The sequence below is a fragment of the Manihot esculenta genome, chromosome 3 (assembly GCF_001659605.2).
Source record: "Manihot esculenta cultivar AM560-2 chromosome 3, M.esculenta_v8, whole genome shotgun sequence".
Lineage (NCBI taxonomy): Eukaryota > Viridiplantae > Streptophyta > Magnoliopsida > Malpighiales > Euphorbiaceae > Manihot > Manihot esculenta.
In genome coordinates, this window is record NC_035163.2 from 32,374,120 (window position 1) to 32,395,184 (window position 21,065).

A 21,065-nucleotide genomic window follows, 5' to 3' on the forward strand; every position below is an offset into this window, starting at 1 on the left:
CACAATTGGTCAGTTTAATTTCAAATCATGATCATATTAAACTTAAAATTTACCAATCCAAGAACTAAAATTCAACCAAAATCAATGGACGACACTTCCTCCAAGCTAAGAGGAGTTATTTAACTCATCATAAAATTTATATATGTCCATGCAATAAGTTAGAGGCTCTCAAAAAGCAGAGCCGCTAATTCAAATCAGTGGTGTACTTCAATGAATGGTTACATACAGCGAAGTTTGCCCCCAAACCAGAAGTTACCAGGTTGTTCCGTTATCAGTGAAGTCGACCCTGAATATTTTCCAGCATCTAAGTGTGTTCTTATTTGTTTCTCTTGGTTTTTTTTTTCCCGTGCTTCCTATAGTCAGTAGATAGTTCAGGCAGCATTAGGAGAGTGTAATAAAAAAAAAAAAAAAATAGACATTATTCAGGCTTGCTTCTGGGATCTTGAAGCAAAGCGTGAACACTTCTTCCGACTGGTTTTGCTAAGTGCGCAGACACAAGTCTCGAGAAGATCATAGTCCTCATCCCAGAACAACAATGATGCTTTATCTGGGTTCTCCAAAAGCTTCTTCGACGCCAGGAAACCCGCGATTGTCCATGTCTGAAAAAGGCGCGATTGTTTGCCGATAAACCTTCCACTGCGTGTGTCGTAGTATTCAGGCCACTGATCCAAGGACAATCTCTTCTCAGCCAAAGAAACTGCCCTCTGTGCTAATTCAGGTCTCCCCATTTTTATACATGCCAACGTGAACTGGAATAATAAGTAGGAAATATCTTAGCATTTCACAGGTCTATAATTCAGATCGTCAAGATAATGTTCAGTGAAGTATCAATTTGTAAAGTAATACCTGCCACAGAAGGGTTGGCCACGATCCTCCATTGTGATAAGACCATGGACTGCAATAATACAAGGAGGATTAGTATATCAGAAAAACTACATTCCCCAAGATCTGCTGTGATGATTAGCCGACATATTTAGGGGAATATGAGAAAGATCTTATAAAGCTCGTAGAAAACAAAAAAGCCTCACGTATTCTTTGGGTCACTGCCAGTAATTATACGCCATTCTTCATGTTCCAAAGCAGGGTAACAAATCTTAAGAGGCATATGAGCCACAAGATCATCCCATTTGGACTCAATCAAATTCAGGATACCCTCATTCTGTTTTACAGTTCCCAAGGAGGAAATAATAGCCCAAAGATTCCCAAGAGTGAAAAACCTAAAATCCATATGAGCAGGTTGTAGATTGCCAATAAGGTAGCCACCTTCTTCAGGAATCCAATCCACTAGCCATGAAGGAATTTGATCTGGATATATATTGAACTTGTTCACTGCATCTGTTGAGTATTCCTCTGTCTTATAACGATAGATCTCGTTGATCTTCTTCATGTCCACCCAATAATACTCTCTGATATGAAATGACAGTGCACTGAGTCGGCTATTAACAGCAGCCACCAAATTCTTGGTTCCATCATTGACAATCAGCATCTCACGGGCACAACGCAGTGCCGCATAAAATAAGGCCTAAAAGATCAAATTAATTAGGCAAATGAAAAACCAATGAGAAAGAGGACCGTGTCAAAATGAAAAGGTGAGGTTTAGTGTTAAGGGGGGAAAAAAGGTTAAACTTGCAACTAAGTGAGAAATAACACCAATGCGCGTGCATACACACCAAAATAAAATATGCATATTATATATATATATATATATATTTGAAGAAAAGAAGAGGCAGATAGCAAAGATCACAGCATCAACAAAGGAAAATAGCTTCAGAAACTCAGCATCCTTTTCTTCCCATAATTCTGGAGTACTATGCAGCATAAGATTTATAGCATATAAAATCAACGACTCGAAAAACAGTCCATGGATTATTGAGCATGCAATGATTAAATTAACTAACAAGTTCATAGCAATTAAAACAGCATCTCCACCTAAAGTATGACTTCATCCTGGGCATATCAATGCTGCTTGCAGACAACTGGTATTTTAATACACACACATAAATATGAACACTATATCAGTTACTGCAAATTCTTTGAAACCTCCAAAGTGGCATGTAAACGGATATCAATTTGTTACTATCCTTTGAATTGACTTCTATGTCTATCCGACTTACTTGGATTTCAAGAGGATGTCCATGAATACCCATCCTCCTATCAATCATGCAGGAACCATCAGTGACTAACAGAGTGGGGAACATGTCAAATCCATCAGATAGACAGAGATTAAGTATGAGCCTTATGCCTGTCTGGACATCAATTCTCTCTTGCAATGCATAGTCACCTGTGATCCTTCCATAAGCTCGCAACAAAATTATCCACCACAACCCTGTCAATGGAAATATGTTTTGAGATTTCAATAGTGCCACATAAATGGATAAGAAACTAGAGTTACTTGTGAGAGATGCAGAAATGAAGCATCAATACTACAAATTAGAAGCAGTATGAGCATAAAGGACTGCTTAGCATACCGGAATCAACAGGGGCTACACGCCCAATTGCTGATTCGCCAAAGTCTGGATCCAGAACTTCTTCAAATGCCCCGTCACTTCCATCAAGGGGTGCAGTTCTAACTTTAAAACTTGCTGGCATCAGCCCTTGTCCTGGACTGTAACAGTCCACTGTCTTCTCCCAACTCTAACAAACAAAAAAGACGAATGTTTATTCCAGTGAGAAATAAAGGACGCCAGTTTTACCCCACCCCCCACCATGCACATGAAACAATTAATAGGTTAATTATAAAAAATCCATTTAAGATGCATAACCAATATGCTACCCTGCCACAAGTTGCAACATCATATAACCTACTTCAACAAGCTAATTTACTACTTGCAGAGATCAAAAGATTTTCACTAGTACAATTTGCAGTACAAACCATGCACATTAAAGACTAAGCAACAGGCAAATGCAACAATAGAGCTAGATAGGGATTAAGGCTTACTTGAGTTAAAGAGTGCAATAGTGTAGGGTACCGATGGGGGGTAAGCAAGAATGCAGAGAAAGAAACATTATGGTCACAAAAATTCTCCCGCTACTTATGTTTCTACATAAGGTATGCCATTAAAGTGAATACTATAAAAACTGGAGCCACTCAATATCAGAAATATTTGCTGATCTGGAACTAGTGGTCTCATCAAGAAAATAGTTAAATTTAAAACTCTATCTTGAACAACAGAATTTCATGTCAGATGCAAAATTGAAGTGCCACCTATTATATGAAGAAAGTAATTCAACTGTGAGAACCAACAAACAAAAATTCATTCATATCCTATGCTAGAATGGCACATCAACAACTAGGAAATTATTATGATTCAATCATAAATTACCTGTAACTGCAATGTGTAAAGGAGAAAGTTCTTCACGATCTCCACTTCTCCATTAAGCAAAAAAGCAAGTGCAGATGGAACAAAATCACGAATAAATACTTGGTCGTAGTTCAGTGGTTGCTTATCAGCAGGATCATTTGCAGCAACAGTCCCCACTGGATTCCCGCAATAATTCACAACAGCACCTTGAAGCAACTTCCAAGCCTCCTTTTCGATATCAGACACCTCTCTCTCAACCTTTGGAGCTGTCTCATTCAAGCCCTTCAAATAGTCTATGTTCACACTGGTTCCATTAATCTCTATCCTACTAGACTTATCTTCTTCTTCGACTACATTATTTCCTGTTTCAATTTTTTTTATCACCAAAGGCTTCACATTCAAGCCTCCTTGAATGTAAATATTCTCAAATCCCTTCTCATTAATGTGAGACTCTACTGATGTTGAATGATTCCTAAAATCAGATGATACCTTGGGAATTACTAAAACACCCCTTCCACGACCCCTATTTACATGAAAACTAGGTGTAAGAACCTTGGATTGATCCCAGCTCGAATCAGAGACATTAAAAGCTCTGCTATTCGAATGAACCACAGACTTATTACCTATGATTCTGGACCTATTATTGACACTATGGCAATGGAATCTACGGTGATGGGATGATTTGGGTAGAGATTTCGACAAATTGTTATGGATGACTCGATTATTAAACTTTTGGGGAGAAATCCCGAAAAGGGAAGAACTTGTGTACCCAATTAGGATTCTACAGCAGGGTTTCACGGTTGAGATTACAATACAACTACTAGTATTCATGCTTGATATTTAAATGCTAAAATCTGAAGTAAATATGCAAGCTTTTAACAATCAATCTATACAAGGTTATAGATTGGTACCTTATATATACAAACAACTACCTCTGCTGGCCTTGAAAAAGGAATCGAACCAGAGAGTATTTATGCTTAATATCTATATAGAACAAAAAAAATCAAGTGAAATTTCAAAAAGTTTGGTACTTACAGTTGAAGAAAGACGTTGAAGAACAGCTTTGAAGAGAGGGCGTGTCTGAAGATTGGTAGATTTAGTAAGAGGAGCCCCAAATGACCATTTATAGATGAGATTGGAATTATAATAATTGAAAATTCAAAGAAACTGTAGTTACAATATTGCCCCTGCACGTGCCTTCCTTCACGATTGGTAACTTTTGTTGTTTCCCACTTGTTCTGTGGTCCCCAACAGCCAACGCGTTTCCGGTCAAAATTCGTTGCATTGTGTGTGGAAAACAAATTCGATGGAATTTTATTTTTATAATTTTAAACAATGACACAAAAGGATAATCACAAAATTTTAAAGATTTATTTATCACGAAACCTCGAAAAAGTTAAATACATAATTTTTTTTTTATAAACTCAAAAATTATTTATTGTTTGAAAGAGAAATGAAGGTATCAATTTTTCAGTTTATAAAATTGTGTTTTCTATATTTTATAAAAATTCGATGATATTACATATTTTGAAAAAAAGTGAAAGGAAAGTTGACAGAAAGTTATTGAAATTATAAATACATCTTTAAATTTTGTGATTGTCTTTTTAAATTTTATAAATAAAATTCTAGTTTTTTTTGGTAGTAATAAAATTCTAGTTTTATTATAGCATCATTTTTCTTTTTTACAAAATATTCTCTATATTTGATCATGCTCATCATTATTATATTCTTTTTTTTTTTTAAAAAAAAAAAACAACTTCTATACTATTTTATAAAGCTTTTTTATTTTTAAATAATTGATTTTAATAGTTGATAGTTAATTAAATACTATTATTAAAGAAAAATTATTTGTATCTAATTTATATAATATAAAATAAATATTAAAATTTCATATATTTATTTTATAATGCCTGCAAATCTCTTCTTCTCCCTTTACTTTCCTGTCGTCATGATTATTCGTTTTCTCACTCTAAAAAATTCTCTCCTCAGTAGAGATTACATGCTCTACCTATTACAAAGATAAGAAGAAAAAAAAAAGAGGGGGTAGTTTGGGGAGTGGAAAAAAGTAAAGGCGCGTGGTAATAGGCATCGAGAGATATAGTTGGATAAGGGGTAAAAAGGTCTTATAGAAGGTGGTGTATTTTACGGAAATGTCGGTTCTGAACCATAGCATTGGAAAATGTGCTGGAATTAAAGAAAGCTACATGAACGGCAGGTCCACAGAAATTACTTTCTTTTATCTAATTTCAATTTTATATATCTTATCTTAAATTTATTTTAAACCCTATTATCAAATTATTTCCATTCCATTATTCATCTCTAACTATATTTTATTATTAGTTTATTGATAAATACATATTTATTTATTTTTAATTAGAATTTTGGTTCACTCAAAATCACCAATTTATGAATGATTTTAGCGTAGAGGCCATAATATCGCGATATTTTTTTAACTTTTTTCCAGAAAGATATTTATATTTCTCTTTCCAATTCCAACTGGCGAGAGGGATTGGTTTTGTTATTACCAATTATATAATTTTTTTGAAAATAATAATTTTCATACCTTCCCTTAATAAAATATATTACCAACTCAGCTCAAAGGATACAAAGAGAAGGAAAGGGATTAGGACAAAGTGCATCATCATTGAATGAGTTTTTTTTCTTTTTTTAAAAAAAAAACTTATTCTAAAATATTTAGTTTGAATATATAAAAACATAATTGAAAACTAGTTTAATTATTTATATTTATCATAAATTAATAATTTAGTAAATGAGAATATATTTCGTAAAATACAAAGTTAATAAAAAAGAAGCAATTCATTTCGGTAGGACTGTTCACATTGACAAATAAGGATATGGAGATATTTTTGCAGAAGGGCTCCAAATAGGTTATGTCAATTTGGGCTTTACAAGGACTCAGAATAAGATTCATTCTCTGCTAAAAGCCCAAATCATTTTGTTTTTCCAAGAAACTAAAATATCTTAAATTCAGTTTCATTTATTTTTTCACAAAAATAATTTACAAGAAAAATAAAAAAAATTAAACTATTCACTTATTGTTATTAAAATATATATAATATATTTATTAGTGTTAAAAAATTATTAAAATTTATAGAATGATTTTATTTTTTGAAAAAAAATACTTTTTTTAAAGTAACTTAATTTTTCAATGACCAGAAAATAAATATTTTTTTATTAACAAAATTTCTACATACCTCAAATGTTAGAAAGAAAAAAAATATTTTTATTATAAATATCCTTCAATATAACTTTATACTCCTACCTATTTGACACAACTGCTTTTTTAAAAATTCAAGTCGATTAATTGTTTTCCTTAAATTCTTATATTTACAGTAAAAAAATTCAACTCTTGTAAAGAAAAATAAATATTATATAATTATATAATTTTTTTTCTAAATGAAGAGTTGTAAATTTTTCATATTCTGTGTTCATTTATTATGTTTTCTTTACTTTTATATTTAATTATTTGACATTTGTAACCATACTTTAATTTTAGGGAGATTTACAATTAATCCCTGAATATTACCATTATTAACAAATCAGCCTCTACATTTTTAAAAATCTATTAAAACGTTTTTATATTTTTCTATATCTATTAAAACGTTCTTATCGTTTTTTTCCGTAAATGAAATAGTTCCTATCTTTTCTCATATCCATTAAAACATTATTATCATTTTTTTCCGTCAACGAAATAGTCCCTCCTCCTCAAGAAGAAGAAGAATGAGGAGGAGGAGGAGGAGGAGAAGAAGGAGGAGGAGGAGGAGGAAAAGAAGGGGGTAATTTGGTGAAGGAGGAGGAGGAGGAGGAGGAGGAGGAGGAGGAGGAGGAGAAGAAAGAGGAGGAGAAGGAGAAGAAGAAGGAGGAAGAGAAGAAGAAGAAGAAGAAGAAGAAAAAGGAGGAGGAGGAGGAAGAGGAAAAGAATGGGGTAACTTGGTCTTTTACTATATTTTTAATGGCAAAAATAAACGGAAATACTATTTCGTTGACAGAGAGAAAAAATATGAACGTTTTAATAGATTTTTAAAAATATAGGGATTGACTTGTTAATAATGATAATATTCAGAGACTAAATTATAAATCTCTCTTAATTTTAGTCGATTTCTGCTCAATTTGTATATTTAGAAAAAATAAAATTAATAGGATAAAATTATAGGAATACGAGATTAACAATGGTTATATTAAATATTTGTACATAGATTCATACATTCACTATATACGTTAGTTAATTATACACGAAGATTAATGTAATTATTTATTTTTATAATAAACATTATATTATACTCACTTAAAATATACAGCTTGTTGTTGGACATAAGTACTGCCGGATTGTGTACGGTTTCTTAAATATTCAAACCGAATCAAAGAATTATATTGAATTGAATTGGAATCGAAAAACAATGGATAGTGTAAAAATATAATTATTTCAAATTTATTTTTAATTTTTTATTAAAAATTAAATCACAATCGTACTAAAAAACTAATATATTAAAACTATATTATTATAATATAAATTATTAAAAATAATTATATATATATATATATATATATATATACTTATAATATAGTTAAGACTTTCGATGTAAGTTTCATTCTGTGACTCGATACTCTCACATTTTTTTCTTCATTAAATCTAACTTCTTATTTCTTCTTTCCCATGGAAGATGATATGCGTCAATTGACTATTAATAGATAAGATATTATTTTTTCTATTAGGAGTTCCAGAGATATTCTGATCGTTACGTATGATTTTTGTATGGTGGGAATGTTAATCACATACAATCCAATCAATTTTCAAACTATGCAGACCTTTTTGGCATATTTATGGCGGCAATCCTCGGACAGTTATTGCATTAAAGGATTTGGGTCCTAGTTACATGCCGGACATTTTATTTTTTATGGAAACAAAAACTCTTAGTTCTCGTATGCAATTTTTTTGTAATCTTTTACATTTTGATGGTTGCTTCTCAATTAATAGACAAGAATTGGGAGGAGGCCTTTCGTTAATGTGAAAAAGTCATGAGTCTGTTTCTGTGGTTGGTTTTTCTCCAAATTTTATTGATTCGATTGTTTTGGAAGGTAATGTTCAATGAAAGTTTACTAGTTATTATGGATTTCTGGAATTGCAACGATGACGTTAGTCTTCAAACCTTATTTGAACTTTATCTCGTAGAAGTTCTCTTCTATGACTTTGTTTGGGAGATTTAATGATTTATGCTTGAGGGATGAGAAAGAAGGAGGAATATTTTTGCCAAATTATCTTATATAGGGATTTAGACAGGCACTTGAAGAACATTTTTGCCAAATTATCTTATGTAGCGGTTTGATTTTCAATGATTCTAAATCTTTATTATACTCCATAACTGATATTTCTGTTAAATAAATTCGTCGTAATACTACTCTAACTGTTCATATTTTGACTAAAAAATCTATTAGATATAATCATCTCTTTGTTTGGGATAATATCCCTCTTTATTTGATGAAATTTTATTAATACAATCAGTAGTTTTACTTAAAAATATATATATATATACTTATAATTGTTGATATAATTATTAAATATTATAATGATATTATTTAACTAATTTCATTAATTAATTAATTAAAGTTTATTCGATCTAAATAAATTATATATATATATATATTATTTTAATATTAATATAATTATAGTAATAAAATATAAATCGCTATTAAATGTATATTTACTTATAATTGTTATTAATAATTACAAATATATATATATATATATAAATTATTATATATTTTAATCACTAATTAGTTATTAAATATTTATAAAAACATAATTTAACTAATTTAATTCATTAATTATTTTTATCCTATTTAAATAAATTATATTATATATTATATTCATATTAATAAAATTTATACTAATAGAATATAAATTATTAAAATAAAAAAACTTTCGATACAACTTTTTCTCTATAGTCCATTTGTGACTCGATAATCTCGCCTTTTCCTATTTCTTAAACCTAATTTCTTCTTTTCCCTTCTGATCTGCGTCAATTGACTATCGATGAAAAAAAAAATGTTATTGTCCCTATTAAGAACTCCAAAAATATTTGGATCGTCACTTATGATTTATGTATGGTGAGATATTTCTCACATACAATCCAATTAATTTTTTGAATATGCGAACATTTTTTACAGATTTATAGTAGCAATCCTCGGATAGTTAATGTATCAAAGGATTTGGTTCTTAGTTATAAGTCCGGCACTTTGTTCGGGATAATTTAATGATTTATGCTCGGTAGATGAGAAAGAAATAAGAGTATTTTTGTCAAATTATTTTATGTAGGGTTTGATTTTAAATGATTGTAAATTTTTGTTAGACTCTAAAACTAATATTTCTGTTAGATGGGTTCATAATAATACTATTCTAATTGCTTATATTTTGACTAGAAAATATATTAGAGATAATTGTTTCTTTGTTTGGGATTATATCCCTCTTTATTTGATAAAATTTTATTAATACAATCGGTAGTTTTATTTTAAAAATAAATAAATTATTAAAATTAATTACATATGTATGTTTATTATTATTTCAATGTATATATATTATATATATATAATCGTCAACTAGATTATATATATTAATAAAATTAAAAATAAATTAAATTAAATAATTGTGATTATTTTAAAAAATATTATTAAGTTAAATTATGCCATTATAAAACTATATAATTTTATTATAAAAAGTAAAAACAAATTAACAAATTTAAAAATAATAAAATCTTGTTTAGTTGGGAGTTATTTCTTCTACGACATAGGAATAAAATTTAAAATTTTTAAAAATTCTAGTGAATTTTTTTTTAAAATTTTTTTAAGAGTTAAAAAATTATAATAAAAATATTAAATTATGTTTGATTATTTAATATATTGATATATTTTAAATAAAAATATTATATATGATATTAAAATTATTTGATATTATTTTAAAATTTAAAGATAAGAATTATTAATTTAATATAAATAATATTAATATTATGCGAAAAGTATTTCATTATCTCGCTAAAATTTTAATTTTATTATAGAAATTGATAATCGTATATTGAAATTGAAATTGAAATAAAAAATTGATATTAAAATCAAATTGAAATTGAAAATATATAGTAATATATCGAAATTATATTAAAATTCAGCTTAAAAAATTTAATTCAGTTTTAATTTTAAAAAATTAAAAAAAAATCAATTTTTAGTTCTGATTTCAATTTGTACAAAAAAAATCATCTAGAATCACAACCGAAACAGGCACACCCCTCACTATTAACCTATATTTTTAAGAGAGTAATGTAATAAAAAATTTAGCACAGATAATTCTATGTTGAATTCAAATTAATAGCATAAGCAAAGCAATGATTAAATTTGTGCACCCAATCCACAACAACTATCTTCCAGAGCAGAGATTAATCATCATGGTCAAATCTCACTAATCAATTTGTTTACTAAATTCTATAGTTTACCATCCAATCAAAATCCCCAACTTTTTTTTTTCTTTTAATCCATTTTAGATTCTTTCTTTAATGCCCCTTCTAGTTCATCTGACTTTTCCAAGCTTTATTTTATTTTTTCTAATCGTAATTTTAATTTGTGAAATCTCAAGTTGGGCAAAACCCATGTTTGCAAACAAGATCTAATTCTGGATAGTGACAAAGCAGTGTTCATCTATGTAATTTGGTGGGTATTAAAGTAATGTTTAATTTTAAGTATAAAATATTAAACTAACATTTTATTTGTTAATATTCTTAGCTAAACCCTCAGTTGATAACTAACTCTTTTTGACTGGATCAAAATTCAAAATAATATTAATTTTGTTAATAACACAATTTAAATGATAATTATATAATTATTTTTTGCAAAGCCATCGATGGCCTACATGGTCTGTGATTAGTTTCCTTTTACAGTTTATTTTCCTTATTAATAAGTTTCCATTTAGAGTTAATATGAAGTAATTAATTTATTTCCATTACGCTATCGTTTAATGAATTCAGTGAAACTTCCGTATTTAATTATGCACGACACCACCTGCATACTGTACGTCTTGCCATAATTAAACAACTCTCACTTCTTCTCCAATAATTATGGGGTAAATTTGATTTTTTTTATTTATAATTCTATTGCATTTGTTATTTAAAAAAAAAAGATATATTCATTAATTTAAAAAAAACTCTAAAATAGCAAAATAATTATTTCAAATTTGAAAAAAAAATAATAAAATTAAATATAATTAGACATAAATAGGTGATGGTGGAGTTTTCCAGAGATGGGATAAGCATGAAACGATAAAGCATATGATATTTCTTATAGTGGAAGACCAGCACCATCATTTACTTCATTTGTTCCGGCTAGGAATAATCTTCTATCCATTTTTGTTAGTGACAAATTGAAAGAGAGATCACCAAAAAAAAGCTTTTGTTAGCACATGTTGCCCTCCATCGCTTTCATTACTTACAAACCCTAACGCAACTAATGAGAGATCTAGATCAACCAACACCAATTATATGGGCTTCAAATGGTGCTCATTAACAGATGGGTTCAGATTGAAACCCTAGATTTTACCATTTCTGTATCTTTTTTGAGGTTAACATGAGAGCTTTAACGTTAACACGGTATCATGCATGCATGTGGGAATGCTTTTGTTTTGAATGATCCATCGAGTTAGCTACAAGTAGTGGCTCTCTACCTTCATTAATCTCTAATTATCATGTGGTTGTCAAGCTAATATGTATATGTGTGGTTCTCCATTGGAGGAAAAAGAAGGAATATTACTGGTGTTTATAATTTGGGAGATGGCTATTTTCCAACCAACCAACCAATGATTAATGGGGAGTTAGGTTATCACAGTTTAAGAAATTAATGTATTTTTATGCAGGATAAATAAAAATGACTGGTACATGAAAATATAATTTATTATATTATCGATAAATTATTATTGGAAATGCTATGGAGTCATCAAATGATTTCTGCTCTGTCAGCATATGAGATCACGTAGCATCTGATGCAGAAGGCCATGTGGGATCACTGGAGACCCCACTTTTTGACTGGGAAGGAAGGAAGGAAGGAGTCTTTGAAGGTGGTCCCACGACTGGTACTCTTAAAACCTTTTGAGTTTTGAAAAGGCCTAAAAGAGATGAAATCAAACGTGGCCGAAAGATTTAAGTCCTGGCACCGTTATCATGGTGTCCAGCTGTACATTTTTTTTTGCATCTCTCTCCTCTTACGTCATCAATTTGTTTTTTCTTTACCGTGGATATATCATAATTTTACTTAATTTATTACTTCATTTTCATAAGCACTCCCTTCTCTTAATTTCCATTAATAAAATTTAATAAACATACTGAAGTTATTTCTAAAATAATATATAGAAAACAAAATCCTTAGGTTAGCATTGCGCTGAATTTTTAATTAAATCTAAAAAATTTTATTATAAAAGTAGTGATAAACTTTGAGTTGCATCTTGATGAGCTTAGCCTTTTAATTAAAACTCCCTTTTATTTAAATTCAATAAAAAAAATTATTTAAATTTAGTTTAGTTTTACTTGTTGAACAATATAAGACCAAAATTAAACACTCATACCCTGATTTTCTATTTAAAAAGTTATTTAAATTGATTTAAATAAATGATAATAATTAAAATTCATAATCTCGAATATAATTAAATTTAAATATGGTGAGTGTGCATTAAAAATCCTGTTAAGTATTATAATAAAATTAATATATACACATAAAAATCATCTCATTTGAATAAGATGATTTTTTTCTCCCCTCTTTAAGTGTCTTGTCCTTCTTAAACTTTGAAAAATTATTTAAAGTACAGCAAAAAAAAAGTAGAATTATAAAATACATATTTTCTTTTTCAAAAATATAAAATGCGTAATTCTATTTTTTTTGAAATTCAAAACTCTTAATTTATATAAAAAAAATTATAAAATGGTTATTTTATTATTATATAAATAAATTATTATTTTTAATTTTTTTATTTATATATTTTTTGAATTTATAATGAATTAAGTTTAAACAGAATTTTCATATTGTATATAATTAAAAATAAATTAAAATAATATGGGTGTAAATATAGTATATATACATTGTAAGGTGATACGTGGAATCGGTGAGATGGCTGTTTCAATGGTTGCGGCTGTCAGTGCTTCAATCCAGGAAGCTTAACCATAGGCCAATAAATTAATTAAGCAAAACTCATTTTCTTTAACACGTGGCATACTCTCAACACCTCACCCACTTTGGACCATCTCGATGGCTTTTCTTTCTCTCTCATGTGCACGCGCCTACAAAGATTCCCCGCCGCCATACCCTTCTTTCTCTCTCTCACTATTTTTATCACGTTTCCGCCCCCACTTTTTTTTATTTCATCTCGCACGTGCTAACCCACCCTCTTATCAGCTTCCAGCTTTTGCTACTCACGCAAGGGTAAAATCGTCATAGAAATTCGTTACATTACTGAAATAAAATCACCCGTGTACTCCGGTCTGGAAACGGTGACGGCGTGGTTTTGAGGTTTTTTTAAATTTTAAATTTTAAATTTGTTAGTTATATGAAAATTTTGATCATATTTTAATTTAAAAATATAAAATAATGAAATATTTTCTTTAATTATTTACATGGAGTAATTAATCCGATTAGGAAATGAAAATGCATATAGCTAAATGGGTTGCAAACAATTTGTCCGTACGATGGCTAACAGAGGGAAAACAAAGGAAGTATCTTAAGAAGGGAGGCCTTGTCATTAGCACGATAGATAAAAGATAATTTAATTTAAAAGAGACAGTAGTAGTCCCCTAATGGCCAACTTAAACTCAAAAAGTTAGATGAATCCTACAATACCACGTCTCGATAATTATATTAAGCTTTTACACTTTTCTGCAATCTAGAAACTCTTGGTCTGCTGGTTCAGCCTCTATGGCCAGTGTTTCAAAAGTTACATGACTATTATAAAATTATATGCTTTTAAGATATGAACTCTTTAAAATATAGACTTTTAACTAAACATGGTGGAACCAATTATTCACATATATCTATCTATATTAATTTATCTAAAACCATATGCTTCTATAATGCAATCATCTATATGGTGAAATGTAATTAAAAAGAGCTACAGTTTTCAAGGAATCAGATTAATTAACAAAACAAACAAAAGTAATTAATAAAAATTAAGCAAATAATCCACAATTAGACCTCTCTGGTGTCTATCACAGATTCTATATGTAGTATGAATTATTCTATATTCCTCCTCTTCCTCTTCCTGATCTTCCTCCATAGTTTTTTTTTTTTTTCTTTACCTCTACATTAAAGGGTATTGTTTTTTAATGGGTTTCTCTTCACATGTTAAACCAGATATCGTCCACATTCCACAAATTCTCGGATGTGTCCCCACCGTCCACCCATAATTGATGGTTGTTCTGCTCCATGGTTTGGAAATCCATTACTTGGTTAAAGTAACCTGAAGGACTGATCATCGAGTCTGAGTAGCCAACTTGCACAGATTGGAAATAATCTGGATTCATGTTGTAATAATCATTCGGCGAGACCCGTGTCCCAAATGAGTCTGAAGAGGCACCTGTGCTTGAAGTTTCTGGGGTAGTGTAAGTAGTAGGAGTCACATGTGCAGCCCCAAACTCATTCCCAACGAGCCCTGCAGCTCCGCCATGAACCACGGCTGCCCATTGCCGATTTCCCATGTCGGTGTTGTTGATTAGGTGGTGGTGATAAGTGGGGTCTGTGGTGATGTTGGCGACACCGGTGGTGGCTGCAGCTGTAGTAGTAGCAGTGCTAGTGCTAGTGCTAGTGGCGTTGGTGTTGGCTGCTTGAATTCTCTCAATTAATCTAGGCATCCATAGATATCGCATGGTGTCCTTGAATTGCTTGCTGTTTACGTCACATTTAAGCTGCTTAGCGTGCTTTTGAACACGGGTCCTCCAGTAGTTCTTGATTTCATTGTCGGTTCTTCCTGGCAAGTGTTGTGCGATCTTGGACCATCTGCAACACAAAATGACGTTAAGGACCACAAAAGAAATAACTCGTAAGGGCTTTAAACATATAAAATGTGAGAATAGCGGCGTTTATTACCGATTGCCCCATCGGGAATGAAGCTCAAGGATCATGAGTTGTTCTTCGAGGGTGATATTTCCACGTCGAACGTCAGGTCGTAAATAGTTGAGCCATCTTAGTCTGCAACTCTTTCCGGTTCGTTTGAGGCCTGATTCATATAGCAACCATGTTTTGGTAAAGTTACATAAGCAATAATTGGAGGAGAAAAGGAAAGCATTTAGGTTTATGCTTTTGTTTCCAGTTGATGTACCTTACCTTTGCATAAACTTTATATTTGAGTTGTCTTTAGATGTTAATCCTCTTTCCCTTAATCTAATTAAAATATCTAAGCACTAGCTGTACGGCTCTTAGAATATCGCAATATTGAAACTGGAATTGTTTCTTTACAGGTTCATATTCTGAAAAGACCTCATCAATCGTGACAAAAGCCAAGATTTTTCTCAATGAAAAGTTGTGTTTAAGGGGATGATGAAAAGAGAAGATTTTGATATGATGTTGTGCTAAGGAAATAAAACCCCATTAGTCGGAAAGTGGAGACAAGTTGCAAAGAAGTGAAAGAAAGAAACATGAGCAAAACAAGTTGAGACATGTTGGCAAGTGGATGTTTGTCTGTTTTGCAAGACATGGGATGTGGGTATGAACAAATAGCAGATATAAAAGTAAGTAATAATTAGAGTTACCTGCAGAGCGAGCGAGAGAGTTCCAGCGACCCTCTCCATGAGTAGCAATGTAATTGATGAGATTAAAGTCTTCTTCAGCAGTCCAAGGACCTCTTCTCAAGTCATGAGCCCCCATCTCCTCTTCACTTTGTGTGGTGGAGGAGGAGGAGGAGGAGGAGGAGCTGCTCTTGCGGTTGCTGTTTATGCCTTTAACATCCATCATCGTCATCATCCTCAAAGTTCCTTAAATGGAGAGACTGATTGATTGAAACAAGAAAATAAGAAAAAAGGAGAGAAAATTTTAGAGAGAGAGAGGGGAGATGAGATTAATACACGGAAGATAGAGAAGGTGGGGTTTTTATAGATGCGTAGATAGGTTTGAAAATGGAGAAAAGGATGGAACGTGAGAGGAGAGGAGAGGAGAGGAGAGGGAGCCGCAATAGGAACTTGAGGGCCCAATTTAAATTAGTTAATTAATGCTTAATTAACCACTTAAGCTTGCTAGTAATTATGGTTAGTGAGCCCATAGAGGGCTTTGAAGTTTTGACCCTTTGACTTTCCCACATCTCTTTTTCCTTTGTTTTGGTTTATTAAGTTCCGTGAGAATGGTGTTTTTCCTCATAGCAACTTGCCCCCCCTTTTTTAATTAATTTTCAAAATATCTTTGTTTTCTTATAAATTGTAATAAAAATTATGAATTGTTGTATTTTTGTGATAGTTTAAACTTTAGATAGTATTTATTTTGGTGTATTAGAAGGATGTTTCTGTTGTATTTTGATAATTTGTTGAAATTGAAATAAAATATTTGATTTTCTCATATAAATTGTAATAAAAATTATGAATAACCTCTTGATCTCCTCTCATAGGTATAAGAATAGAGTTGCAAATCTAACAGCTTAATTGCCTGCCCAAATTTGAAATGTTTGATTTTACTACTTAGCTTATAAATCAATTTTAAAAAATAAGTTGAAAATTTACTTTAAAATAGGTTTTAAATAGTTTGTGTATTTGATTGAAAAGTATTAAAAAATGTCTTAATTTAATAAAATGATAATATATATAAGTGTTGTAATTACTAAAGTGAGAACAATGTTGGTATTTTATTAAAAAAATATTAGGATATAATATAATTTTTTTACTTAGTAAATAAGCTATAATTAATTAATATTCACTCTTTCATAATTTTTATTTATTTTTTCTTTTTTTATTACTTTTAAATTATTATTTACTTTTATTTTTAAATTATAATAACATATATAAATTAATTATTATAATTTTATTTTATTTTTAATAAATTTTTTAAATTATCTTTTAATATTTAATAAAATTTAATATATTTAAAATGAATATAATAAAAAAGTATATTTTTTAATATATATAAAAAATTAAAGTGGACAAGGGAGTGAATAATATATTATAATTTTTTATTATTTTAAGTAGTTTGTTTAACCTATGAGGCACAAATACTAATTTATTTATGAGTTTTTATTTACAAATATTTGATCAAAACTTATAAAGTCCTCTGAGTATAAGGAGTGTTTGATTAAATGAAATTTGAATATCCATTTATTTAAAAATTATGTTATATTCATATTGTAACTCTATAAAAAAAAATTAAAAAATCTGTATATTATTTAGTGATAAGGATGATAATATAAAGTATTATGCTGTGAAATTCATGTCACAGTTCCAATTCCAATTTCAAATATATTATATAAAAAAAATTCATCCCTCTCCTTAACCAAGTTGGCCATTTTAGCCCTAATTAATAACAAAAAGGGGTAGGTGGGTGTGTTGTTCCAGAATGTTATTTTTGATTCAAGAAATTTTGTCAACACCACCCATTACACAACACCAACTATAATTTCTTCAATTTTCTTTTATTTATTTATTTAAAAAAATAAAATTGTTTTGATTATAGTCTATGTTCTCAAACCTACCATCTCAATCCCAGCATGTATATGCTACTTGCACTCCCTTCCATCCAAAAATACTTAAATTTATGGTGAATTCTATATTAAGCTTTCGTTAATTGCGTGTAAAGAGTGGGAAATTAAGAAAGAAGATCATTTAATAATATTTAAGGCTTTGAGTTGGAGGTGAAATTCTATGGACCATCCTTAGTTAATTTCATGCTTTCTTTACTAATTATTTTAATAATGCAATAAATTTAACTCAAAATATACAACTATTTTAATAAATTCAACTTCAATCAACAATTGCTAAATAAATTTCTATCCAAACCAATAACTTCCTAATTTTATTTTATTAAAATTCAAGTATTAAAAAATAATGTTGTACTTAAAATTTAATGTGAGTAATCTAAAATTAACTTATTCATCAAACATAATTATTAATTCCATTAATAAACCTTAATTAATTATATATGTCGGTGTAGTGGAAAAAAAAAAAAAAAAACAAAAACAAAAGATAAAAGGGGCGCATGAAACGTGAACATAGCCTTAAGTCACCATCTTCCCAAAAGCATAAAAACCATCATGTGTTCCAGTTCCCTTTGCATTTTTTTTTTTAAATTATTATATTATTTTATACTATATATAATTTCTCTTATAAATACTGATTCATATTATTGATAAATCTAGACATTTGATTTTTAATAATTAAATAGTTTAATAGATACAATTGAAAAATGATAGGATGAGCATTTAATTAATTAAATTAAAATTCTAAGTAATTGAAATTGATTGTTTATTTATAACCGAATAATAAAAATACTCCAGCATATTACTTTAAAATATGAAACTTTTAAATATTATAAATTTATACAGAAGGTGCTTAATGTAAGGTCCACCTTATATAAGAATAAATCTAATGATTATATATTTTTATTTAAATTTATACATAATTGTTTAAAATATATACATTAAATACGCAAATTTAAATATAAATGTTTAATTTAATTAACAATTATCAAATTTTATTTTTATGTGAGCTCATGTTTCGCATAATGGTATCGTATCTTTTTAATATAGAGAGAGAATAGGAGACGATTATGATTTTGTATGCAACTTTAATATGTGAAGGATTCTGAGGATAGCTGGGTCCTGAGTACTCCGGTTTTAATTGAGTTCGCGCTCAAAAAGTTAGGCCTTAACTTTATTGAGATTTAATACATAAGTTTGCTTTCTCAGTAAGTCTAAATTTCACTTTGACAATTCAAATCGGACTCGAGTCTACACACAAAAGACCTGATCATATTTATTCCTCTGACTCCATGAGACAACAAATTTTGTAATGTTCGGAATCATGTCTACATGGCGCTGGATAAAATTAAATGGCCACCTAATACTGGAAAAGAACATAGTACGTCCGTATATATGGCCAGCGTAGCTGTGGTAGGAGGGTACAAACGCAAGACGACGGTTACACATCACTAGAGGATAAAAGGGAGAAGGAATCAAAGAAGCAATGAGGGACAAACCAGACTAAACTTATAAAAATACATCTAGAGCCTACCCTTTACTGGATCTCAGAGCATCAATTGACGCTGTCTGTGGGAACCGAAGGAGATCTTATCATCACCGGAGTTCTTATTCTCATTTCACCCACTGAAATCCACATGGCCAATCACGGTGAAAACCATACTGGAAACACCCCGAACGACCTGACTTTAACTCAGGAAGGACTACAATTCTTATTCTCTAGTCCAATTGCCCCATTGAACTAACCCCCTATATTGTTCAGTCCTCTGCCAAGCTCGGCTGGAACTGCATCTCAAACAACCTTATTTGATCAAGAGCTATAAAGTATGGCTCTTCAGTTACAGAATACTACCTAATGGCTAAGCCAAATGTTGCAACAGAGAGAGCTTAGCACCCCGTTGAGTGTATCACCCACCATTGAGGGATTCAACATCAATGAACCCCAACCCATATTGAACTATCAAGCTCCTTAGTAGATGATCAGTCCAAATTTAGACCATTTTATCATGATGTTATTAATGTTAATTTATACTTTTTCTGCCTAATTTTGTGGTTTCGATATTAGGAAAATTACTTCTTAGTCCCTGAGGTTTAACGTAATTAACACTTCTGTCCCTCTATTTTGGCGACCCAACACTTAAGTCCCTCACTTTCTCTTTCGTCCAAATTCGTAGTCCTTCCGTCCATTTAAACCGTTTGGTCAAAGAGTCAAAGGTGAGAAGTGATATTTTTTTCCAAAAATACCCTTCTCTCAATGTGAAATTCCTATTTTTTTTCTCTTTCATGTTTTTTCCAGTTGCAGAAGAAGAAGAAGAAGAAGAAGAAGAAGAAGAAGAAGAAGAAGAAGAAGAAGTTGCAGAAAGGGTAGGAAGAAGAAGAAGAAGAAGAAGAAGAAGAGGCATTTGGGTTTAGATTTTGTGATTTTGAAATAGCGGGATTTTTAGTGAGGGTTAATTTTGTCAATTTACGTGTTCCAAACGGCTATTTTGAACAGAAGGACCACGAATTTGGACAGAAAAGAAAGTGAGGGACTTAAGTGTTGGGTCGCCAAAATAGAGGGACAGAAGTGTTAATTACGTTAAACCTCAGGGATTAAAAAGTAATTTTTCCTTGATATTATTTTGCAGAAAATGGTGTAAAGAGGTAATTTGGTGAAAACGCTCTCAAAACTGCCTAAAATAGGATAAAGGAGAACAAGCATACTTGCACAAGCCAAGTTGAAACTGAAGAGGAGATAAATAAGGAAAGTACATTCAGTAAAGTAATTTGAAATTCAAATTTCAAATCTTCAAGAAGCCTCTCCCTTATTGAGGAAGCTAAATCTCAAGAAGATGCACTTGCCTCCCAATGATTCAAAATTTAAAATTCAGCATTCAAAATTCAAAATTCAAAAGAAGGCTCCACCTCATCAAGGAGATCTAGGGCAGCACATTCAGCCTATAAATACATCTCCAAAGCAAGCCACACGCCTTTCTCCTTTCTCCTCACACATTCGGCGCACACCTCTCCTCCAAGGCCGCCGGCCACCCTTCTTCTTCTTCCTTTCTTTTATTTTGTGT

The 21,065-nt window shown here is 30.4% G+C and overlaps 2 protein-coding genes across 3 annotated transcripts; both read right to left on the reverse strand.

Moving 5' to 3' along the window:
* Positions 1–70: 70 nt before the first annotated feature.
* LOC110610637 (alkaline/neutral invertase C, mitochondrial) lies at positions 71–4,406 on the reverse strand. 2 transcript variants are annotated; one of them, XM_021750656.2, is made up of 6 exons: positions 3,324–4,405; positions 2,469–2,634; positions 2,115–2,326; positions 1,029–1,522; positions 847–895; positions 71–749 (listed from the first exon to the last, which is right to left on the reverse strand). In XM_021750656.2, the coding sequence occupies exons 1-6, from the start codon at positions 4,131–4,133 to the stop codon at positions 423–425; spliced, it is 2,058 nt and encodes a 685-aa protein (XP_021606348.1). In that variant the 5' UTR covers positions 4,134–4,405; the 3' UTR covers positions 71–422. The 2 variants fall into 2 exon arrangements, with proteins under 2 accessions (XP_021606348.1, XP_043811157.1); XM_043955222.1 differs by lacking the exons at positions 2,115–2,326; positions 2,469–2,634 and having other exon boundaries at positions 3,324–4,406.
* Positions 4,407–14,456: 10,050 nt separating this feature from the next.
* On the reverse strand, positions 14,457–16,450 carry LOC110610763 (transcription factor MYB108). The gene is made up of 3 exons (XM_021750829.2): positions 16,085–16,450; positions 15,423–15,552; positions 14,457–15,332 (listed from the first exon to the last, which is right to left on the reverse strand). The coding sequence occupies exons 1-3, from the start codon at positions 16,293–16,295 to the stop codon at positions 14,675–14,677; spliced, it is 999 nt and encodes a 332-aa protein (XP_021606521.1). The 5' UTR covers positions 16,296–16,450; the 3' UTR covers positions 14,457–14,674.
* Between the last annotated feature and the right edge of the window lie 4,615 nt (positions 16,451–21,065).

Excerpts from the sequence above, each read along its gene's own strand:
- LOC110610637 (XM_021750656.2), bottom strand. The coding sequence starts at position 4,133 with ATGAATACTAGTAGTTGTATTGTAATCTCAACCGTGAAACCCTGCTGT. Across the intron at positions 896-1,028 it reads GGCAGTGACCCAAAGAATAC|TCCATGGTCTTATCACAATG; the intron begins GTGAGGCTTTTT and ends GTATTATTGCAG. Across the intron at positions 750-846 it reads GGCCAACCCTTCTGTGGCAG|TTCACGTTGGCATGTATAAA; the intron begins GTATTACTTTAC and ends TTATTATTCCAG.
- LOC110610763 (XM_021750829.2), bottom strand. The coding sequence starts at position 16,295 with ATGATGACGATGATGGATGTTAAAGGCATAAACAGCAACCGCAAGAGC. Across the intron at positions 15,553-16,084 it reads CTCTCTCGCTCGCTCTGCAG|GCCTCAAACGAACCGGAAAG; the intron begins GTAACTCTAATT and ends TATATGAATCAG. Across the intron at positions 15,333-15,422 it reads CATTCCCGATGGGGCAATCG|ATGGTCCAAGATCGCACAAC; the intron begins GTAATAAACGCC and ends TTTGTGTTGCAG.